Source organism: Dermacentor albipictus, chromosome 4 (genome assembly GCF_038994185.2).
Source record: "Dermacentor albipictus isolate Rhodes 1998 colony chromosome 4, USDA_Dalb.pri_finalv2, whole genome shotgun sequence".
In the NCBI taxonomy this organism is placed as follows: Eukaryota; Metazoa; Arthropoda; class Arachnida; order Ixodida; family Ixodidae; genus Dermacentor; species Dermacentor albipictus.
The window spans coordinates 134,169,138-134,178,764 of NC_091824.1; the positions used below are offsets into that span (position 1 = coordinate 134,169,138).

General features: G+C 42.5%; 1 protein-coding gene across 1 annotated transcript in view; it reads right to left on the reverse strand.

Moving 5' to 3' along the window:
* Cog8 (conserved oligomeric Golgi complex subunit 8) overlaps nt 1–9,578 on the reverse strand; it is a 46,665-nt gene extending 37,087 nt beyond the window's left edge. Inside the window, exons 1-4 of the mRNA XM_065427309.2 lie at nt 6,650–9,578; nt 6,111–6,185; nt 1,352–1,476; nt 305–408 (exon numbers count right to left, since the gene is read on the reverse strand). Coding sequence (XP_065283381.1) covers nt 305–408; nt 1,352–1,476; nt 6,111–6,185; nt 6,650–6,740 — 395 coding nt within the window. The 5' untranslated portion in view covers nt 6,741–9,578. The remainder of the gene's footprint in view (nt 1–304; nt 409–1,351; nt 1,477–6,110; nt 6,186–6,649) is intronic.
* Between the last annotated feature and the right edge of the window lie 49 nt (nt 9,579–9,627).

The window sequence follows — 9,627 nt, forward strand, 5'->3', positions numbered from 1 at the left end:
CTAATATGAGACCCTGAAAAAGCACATCACACAGTTCCTTGACATCCAGCTCATGTTAAGGAGTATACATGTCTGTTAGGAATGTACACAGATGTCTATCAAAGAACTCTAGAACTTTCTATGCAGACTGACTAAACTAGGCAAGAGCTGTGTTACTTCCTCCTACTTCTGCTGTGAACAAGTCTTGCGAGCACGTAATGCAGCATAGAATTGATGCCCAGGTTAAAAACTTGCATTTCTTCTAGTTGTTTGTGGCACACAACAGAATAAACAGAAAAATTATATATAAATATGCAACGCTCACCTTGTGGTGATTTGCTGGGATTGCAGGCTGAACTGCTGGCACTTCTTGGCAAAATCTGGAAGCTTCTCTTGCAGAGCATCCAGCTTTCCTTCAACCACACTGAACTATGAAGGTATTGGGGGAAAAAAGAATAAAAACAGAAGTAGGATCAGTCTGTCTGGTGTTCGAGTGGCCCTGGAGGGGGCAGAATTCACATTCAGTGTCTTTCCTCACTCCTACTGTCTAAAACACATTTGCAACTTCAAACAGTGATGCTTTTATGGAAAGAAATAAATTTGCTACAAATGAACTGAAATGTTGCAGTTTTGCCCATATTGTGAAGCAGTGACATGACGGCCAGCACAATGTTATGCACAGTAAGTCTTGGAACTGTTTCAAATGGTACTGATCAAAGAAAAGATTTGCAGATGTTGCATGAGAAACTTCCTTTCAAGGATGACGAAAAAAAAAATTATTCAATGACTACTCGCGGTCGAGTAGTTTTTATCTGTTGGCATTCCCTGGTGGTGAAGTGGAGAGATGTGTCCTTTTCTTCCTCCTCTTACCTATACAGCCTTTGTTACTGCTGTCTTTGCTTAAATTATTTCATCTCTGTGCTGGCTCACGGATTAGCCACAGGGTGTGACATCAGCCAATCAAAGCAGCTGGCAGCACGATAGCACTCTCAAGTCAGAGCATTTTTCTCTACTGCAGCAAAGACTGAGTGGCTGACAACTAAAGTCTCTGAATGACAATCTGTGGATCCAAACTTCAAACTACCACCAGGCACAAGAATGATTTCTTCATAAACTTCCTGCGAAGCCTTTAGGGTCACTGGCAACAGTCACTGACGACCAAAATCAACATTGAAATGACATGAACACGTGAGCCCATGAGAGTTATCACTGTAAAATTCTTCAAATAAACTTAGTACAGGTTATAAGTCTGTGGTTTTAGTGTGGAGACCTCTTGCTTGAGCCTTCAACAGCTTTTGGTGTTTTCGTTCAGTGAAACATGCGTTACGAACAGACCAATAGACCATTACATTTGCTTGCCACTGCCACTCACCTCTTTAAAGATATCCTTGGAGCACTGCGCTGTCTTAATGAATGTCTTGTAATTCTCAAAGGCCAACTTTTGTGTCTGTTCCAAGACTAGTGCTTTCTCTTCAGCCAGTCGCTCAGGCTCATGAGCTGTTCGGGGCACATAAATACAAGCAACAAATTTGTGACAAACAAGCTACAGCAATGTCTTCAGCTGTGGAAATGGGAGAGAGTGTGTTGTCTGAACAGCTATTGTTAAGCTTAAAAGCTGCAAAAGCACTGCTTCGTCCACATTACCCCTGCGATGATCGCGTGACAGCCTATGAAATTACAATGATAATAGATCTGCAAGAGGGGAACTGTGTAGCCATCTTGGAGCACTATAGCAGTGTATACAGATGAGGATGCACGGCCCATGATAAATACAGACATGGCACTAACTTGCAACAATGTGTTTTAGTTCCGGGTACCAGTGCTTCACTTATACCCTCTGCCTTGTGCATCAGTGAACATGGGCATTAGCATAATTACTTATTAAGTAGACAAAAATAACAAATAATAAGTCTAGCAGATACCAATTTCACAAAGAACAATGCTGACAGTTTACTCATTTCAGCTCATGCACAGAAATTCTAATTCTTTATTTGACAGTGCAATAGTTGGTTTGCTAACGCATGCATCACCATCGCTGGCAATCCAATCTGCGTTTATAATCAAGTGAGTTAACTCCCACTTGTTTCTGCTTAAAATTATAGCAAAATGGACTCTTCAGCTATGTTTTAGGCAATGATGGGACAAAGAAAATTGGCGCTACCGATCTCGCAATGACTGTCAAAAGTAATGCATTAGCATTGAATCAACATAGCCACACAACGAATTGCCATCCTTGGAAGGAGCTATGTATGAGGCGTGTTCTGCAGCAAGACTCCACTTTTGCGCTTTCATAAGAACACCCAGCACCACCTAGCGCATCCGCTGCAAAGCCTGCACGTCGCCTCTGAAATTCATGATGCAAGCAAACACTGAGAAACGAGTCATGTAGCAACCAAGCTTCTCTCTCCCCCTTTTTTCTGGACCGGCTGCACCCTCTAGTGGTGCTGCTAAGAAGTTTGTGCCAGTGCCTGCTAACGTTGAGAATTGTTCCCTCGCTTGCCACACACTGTTATGGCTAGGAGTGGCATTAGGGCAAGGAATCCACCAGGCCCATCGACAAGTACGTCCAGTAGGAGGAATGAAGGAAAAAGGTTTTATTTGACATTAGTTACATGGCTCCAGTTACACAAGCCCACTGCATGCAGGAACAAGATAAACATCCGAGTTCATGTCAGGACGTGTCGGCCCCACTGCACGAAAAGTCTCCGCTTTTAATACCGTCATTTTCCCTAGGCGAGCCAACTAGGAAATCTAATGACTGCATCGCAACCAATCACAATTGTCGAACTGGTTGCGATACCATGCCCATGATATCGCATTGTCCCCTTAGCACCTACACATCCGATGCACCTGCATCTCCAATGAACCTGCACCTCTGATGGTATGGAATAGGGGACATAACAGCAATCTGAGAATGCAAGGTCGGCGCCATTCTTTGGTAGCATTTGATGTTGGCCCTTTTCATCATTAGTTCAGGCTGTCAGGTAATGATGGGGGGTTGCCTTTTGTGGACCTGTCAGCAGTCGGTGTCAACGCTGCATTGATTTCATGGCAGGCACTGATGGATGGGTGTGGTTGCCTGGTGGCAAACATCTTATTAATGCCCTTGGCCATGTTGATATGTAACAACACTCAGTGGCACATACATAGTTACCCAAGTTGGCGTCAAAGACGTTCATTAAATACCAGCACAGATTGAGTGGCATATACCTAATACTCCAAGTCAGTGTCAAAGAAAAGAGTTTCTTCAAACGGCAGTGCCTAACCCGCCCCACATCAACAGTCAACCATGTTGGCACAAAAGAGCTTCGTCGAAGAAAGGCCCGTATGTACACAGTGGCGCACACTCAGTGACCCAAGTTGATCTGATTCTTTCGAACCCTGTTACCTCAGCACAGCAGCCTGATGAGCAAATGATTCGACCAAAGACCAACCTAGTGACCCAGTTGGGAAAATGGTCAAGATACAGGCACACAAACATACATACATAACATAGATGGATAGCCCCCAGAAAGTGTGTGAAGTACCCTAAGTATGCGAACGCATTAAAAACCGTCTGGTGCCCTTTTTTTATTCTCCACTTCCTTACAGTGTTCACACAGTCTGTCATTCAGACATCTGCCTGCCTGGCCTATGCAGCCTTTTCAGCAGCTTAATGGAATGTGATGCCTGCATGGCATTTGACATACCTGTTACTGTATTGTTTTTCACAGATTGCATTTGCAACTTTTTCTGGATTTGTGATGTCTATTAGCCTTATTGTTTGTTATTGTTCTCTATTGGATAAGTGGTTGCGCTAATGCACGTGTTCACTGATGCATGAGGCAGTGGGTATAAATTAAGCCAAGTACCTGGAAATAAAACATACTGTTGAAAGTTAGCGCTGTGTGTATGTCTTTCACGTGTCTTCTTGCATTCCTCATCTGTAATCAGTACAATAGTACTCCAAGATGCCATACCGACAAGCCCGCATTGCAGCACTGTGTAGCTATGTGCCACTTTTTAATGGTTGCCAACTTTGCCTTTTATGAATCTTCATGTTGCACATTTATTAAGAATTTAACTGTTTAACCCTTTATTGACGAGTGTGGCCTACAGGCAACATATCAGAAAAAAAAATTTCTTGTCGAGTTTCAGTATAGAGTATAAAGTTTCTGGCTAAATGTATTCGACCAACACTGACAGGCAGAAAGCATCATTTGTTGGTTTAGAATAGGAAAACTGGACAAGGAAGAAGTTTGGCATGCGACTCACTGTATTTTGAAAGCAAGGTCAGAGGAGACAGGATGATGCAAGATATCTAGCTACAGTGGTATCACACATACAAATGAAATGTACCCCTATAGTTCATATATGATGGTTCATATATAAAAGCTAAAACCGAAGCCTCAAATGACACGGGGTGAAGCCCACTTCCAGTTTCCTGTCTGGGGTTCCCCCTATTGTTGAAAAAATTTCAGAAAAACAAATTTTGTTTTTGTTGATTATGCTTACTCTTGATGTGTTTTTCACATCTGGAAAGAAAATAAACATTTTTTTCTGGGTATTTATATGTCTCGTCCTTAAAGGGCCAATGGATCAGTTTTTTCTAGGAATCATAACAGCAGTCATTATACAGGGTGTCCCACATAACTTGAGCCAAGATTTTAAAAATGAAAGGCGTGTCGGAAGTGAATTGAACCAAATGCATACTATTCGCCTTGGCCTATAGTAACTCAGGGAATTTTCTGTTTTCCCCGTAATTCACTCATTAATTAAGTTCAATTACCCAACTCTTTTAATTATTGGCTGAGGACCCCAAGTACAGTACACAGATTTGTAGAGCACCTTCAGAAACCACCAATCGAGTTGTTTCCAGTCCGATATGTCTCACACACTGTCCTTTTTTCTGGGTTGCAAAGAAAGTCCGTGAAATATGAAGAGCCACGTGACGGAGCGCTTGTGCAGTGGTACTGTGCTGCTCTCAAGCGTGCATTCAGTGAACAAGGCCCCCATCGAAATGACATGTTATTATTTCAACTGTGCAATAACAGTTTAAAATCTGTTTGCAAATGATGCAGTACATATACAAGAAACTAGCTATTTAGCCCTTTCTTTTTATTTAAATATTCTTCTGGTTCTGTGTAAACAGCAGCATTTTATTCACACTGAACTGTACTTTAATTTTTTTAATTATAAGCTGCAAGGTTTCATGGCAGAGTGACAGCTGTGAAGAACTATTAAGAGAAAGAATGATTCAATGACGATGATGGCTCGTGGTAAGTAGCAAACAACCCAATTAAAGTGGGAGAGAGCGAAAGAAACAGAAGATTTGAAATCTTGCAACAAGAGAGTTGCAGCATAGACAAGGAACAAGGATACGAGAAGGCTCATGAAGAATACACATGCAGCTCTCCAAATTGCGTGAATATGGTGTCCGAAGTGCTTTCCCTCACTGAGTATGGACGTTATCAGATCCCCGAACCACTACAGCTGTCCGGCAACATACAGAAAAACTGGATGGTTTTCAAGCAGAAACTGCACCTTTTCATTACTGCGACATCAGCGTAAAAGGTGAGAACTTCGGCAGTCAAGGCAGCTATTCTTCTAAGCACTGTGGGTGACGAGGCACTGGACGTCTACAACAACTTCTTGTTCACTGAAGGTGAGAGCAAGGAAGACTATGACACGTTACTGTGAAAGTTTGAAGAACACTGCATGGACCAGGGAAATTAAGTGTACGAGAAGCACATTTTTCGCTTGTGAGTACAGGAAGAGGCTAAACCTTTCGAGCAGTTTTTATGAAATCTAAAAAAGGAAGCGAAGTTTTGTAACTCTGGCTTACTTGAAGAGTCTCTGATTAAAGACCAAATTGTTTTGGTATAAATAATGGAAAGCTCCGAGAGAAGTTACCTGGCAACAGGGACTGGACCTACAAGAAGCCGAAGAAATGTGCAAGGCAGCAAATGTATAGCCCTTCGTGTGTATTCTTTGTGCGCCTTTTCATGTCCTTGTTCCCTGTCTAACTTCAGGATGAACAACCAACAAGCCCACATCGCCACTCTTGTAGAAATCTTGCATCACACATTCCTTACATTTTTTTTTTTGCAGATGACAACTGTAATGATAGTGAAAGATAAAAGCACTCGTACTTAGCCTTTGGACGTCGTACGAGCTCAGTTCTTGCACATATGAGGTTATGTCCGCGTTTTCCCTCCAGGCGTCAGCTGAAAATATGATGCATGAAAAGAAATGCCAACAAGCGAGTTCGGTTTTGGTTCTGCAGGTAATGAATCCAGGAAAACGTTACACATCTGCAGTAACGATAATAAATGTGCTAACACTGTAGGAGAATAAAGAACGCCAGTATGTCTCTCTGTTTTTTCGTTTTGTTTTTTTCCAGGTACTCTGCCACTTTCGCATCTGTTTAAAGCCATTCACTTTGGCATACCAAGCCCAGCAAAAGCACAATACCAAACGCATCTTTCAAAAATAACACTTATTGAGAGTTCATTGACAGCTCTTCTCTGTGATTTACCAACGATGACACTTATGAATATTCGGTTGATTGTTTCTTGCATGTTTCATCCACGACGAAAGTCGGGAGTAGAGCACCAAGCGACGGCTACAGAAGCTTCGGCGCGAAGCGATAAAAAAACAGCGCTCATGAGGAGTACTGGCGATCACTTACCTTCACCAGGTGGTGCTATTATAGAAAAAAGATCTCTGTTGGAGTAATCAGATTCACCAAAGTCAACTTCGACGTTTCCGGCTGCTGCCATCTCCACGACAGCTACAACATAGAATAAACTCTACATCACATAGATTGGCTTGTCATGGATTTGGATGTCCTACACACAAGACGAAAGCACTTGGATGTAAAGCATGGTAAAGCCACGGCAAAGCCATAGAGAAACCAAAGCCATGGGCCCATGGCCCTAGCCGCCCTAGCCTTGGTAAAGCTGGAACCTATGCTGGAACAGCCGTACAGCCGTACAGCGTTGATCAGTATTGCGGAAAACGTCATGGAGGGGCTTTAGTTGACGATGTGGACGTTAGCAAGGCCCCCTCATGTTTGTAACAGAACGTGTTTGCCTCGTTCACTGGCTTTCGATGAAAATGCTTTCCTTTGGCTGGTGCAGCAAACGGCGGTGTATTGACGTTGGACTGAGAACAAATTGCAGAAGCGCAAACGAGACGCTTCAGGCCGAAGCGGGAACATTGCGGTCACTCTAAGTGCGTTGTGTTATTTTAAGGGTTTTATTCGAGCACTGTACGACCTGAAACCCAGCGGTATGGCTTATTGCTGTGTACCTCGCTGCAAATCGTACAGTAAGAGAAAAATCCCGGGCATTTCATTTCATGAAATTCCGTGTGATGCAGAACTTCGACAGAAGTGGCTAAAAGTCATAGCAAGAGATAATTGGACTCCCAATTTCACGTCCTGTTACTCCACTGTCTGCAGTCGTCACTTCGTTGCGTCTGATTTCAAAGAAGGATGCAAGACACGAAAACTGAATAAAGGTGTGGTTCCTAGCGTTTTTAACCAGAAGCCTTCGTACTTGCAAAAACGTGAGGGCAATGCTTTGGATCGTGCTCCAGCACGAAAACGCCGAGCTCTTGAGCACGTGCCAGCAGAATTGTGTTTCAACAAGATGCTTCCAAATGACAACGAACAGCAAGGGGCGGGGCTTGGTGAAGAGTCATCGCTTTCAAAAAGCCGCTCGTGTGAGACCACCACCCCTTGCAAGATTCAAGTTCATCGAGCGGTACAAGTACAAATGCCCTACTGGTCTTCAGTCCATCAAGCAGTGCAAGTGCCTTGTCACACTTCAGTTTCGGTTCAGTCATCGAGCACGAGAAGTGGATACGTAGATAATGTGACCTAAAAGGCTATGACCATAGTTACTGTGACTTGCATATTTGAACAGGACGTTGTGCCTTGTGTGACCTGTGAAAATGCTAGAAAAACACAAACTCGCAGAGCTTACAAATCGTTATTCATTTCCAGTGGAAAATTACGTGTGTTCAACACATTGACTGTAGTACCCTAAGCTTCTGCAAGAAAGACGTCGCTAAAGGGGTCAGGTAAGTGCATGCTGACCAGTCAAGTTTGAATTATCTGACAAACACCAATTTTAGGATTGAAGTAACGAGTTTGGGACCATGTAAGTGTATGTGTTTCGGCTGGGACCTTTAGTTGGGATACGTAGATAATGTTACCTAAAAGGCTATGGCCATAGTTACTGTGGCTTACACATTTGAACAGGACGTTGTGCCTTGTGTGACCTGTGAAAATGCTAAAAAAAACACGGGAAGATCAGACTATCTAAACAGACAACACATTTGTTAACAGATCATGCCACGTAGCCATATTGCACGTTAATATGTAAGCAAGTGCCGAAGCAGAGAAAGAGAAGCAGTGGGTGCTGTAGTTCTGATTGCTGCATGCCCGAAATGTGTGTGATTAACGACTTGTAAGCTCTGCGAGTTTCTTTGTCCTTCTAGCATTTTCACAGGTCACGCAAGGCACAATGTTTGTTCAAAATATAAGTGCATTGTCGGTACTAGTTTAGTTAATCAAGAAGTGGATTACAATTGCTGTCCGAGTAACCTAGCCGTGGAAGATAAGTGTGTGTAGTTATTAACAGTATGCATAGGTACTTTTGTTCACCACTTCCTTCTGTAAAGCAGTGAAGGTACTGGAACAAATAAATTATGTTCTTAAATTGGACAATACCCTTTTCTAGCAGTAATATATGAAAAAACAACTTCATATTACTCTGCCAATCTAAACAGACACCTTAACAGGTCATGCCACATAGCCATATTGCACGTTAATATGTAAGCAAGCGCCGAAGCAGAGAAGAAGCAGTGGGCGCTATTATTTATGATTGCTGCATGCCCGAAATGTGTGTGAATAAAGATTTGTAAGCTCCGAGAGTTCGTGTTTTTCTAGCATTTTCACAGGCCACAATGTCTTGCTCAAAATATAAGTGCATTGTCGGTACTAGTTTAGTTTATGAAGTGGGTTACAATTGCTGTCGGAGTAACCTAGCCATGGAAGAAGTCCTGTCAGCCTTAGAACTCTGTTCGCTGTCCTTTGTGGTGCCTATTCAGCTTTCCCCTCAGTTTTCGCAGCTGCCTCACCTACCTGACGTGGCTATTGGCATGAAAAATTCCACCTCTTAAAACCTTTATGCCTCATGGTCTTTGCTTCTTAGTTATGCTCACCTCACAATACACTTATGGAGTGGCCCTCGTCAACACAGCTAGCCCACTACTGCATCCGGCATTCAATACTATGTTTCACACACTTCAATGCCCAACAAATTTTCTACAAGCAAAAAAATATATTTTTTCATTGTTCAAGTTTTTAATGTCCACAAAGGAAAAATGAACTAAGGTATGGGTCATCTCGTACTGATCAAAGCCAGAAAGTTGATGTCCCATTTCCCACAGCAGTTTTTTTTACTCATTTATCCTGAAGTTCGCCAATGAATAAAAATGTTTGCCACCTCCGTAGTCACCATTTTCAATGCTTCTGTAATTAAATCTGTTGTTGAAGATTACTGTGTGTAGTTATTAACAGTATGCATACATACTTTTGTTCACCAGTTCCTTTTGTAAAGCAGCGAAGGTACTGGAACAAATAAATTCTGTTCTTAA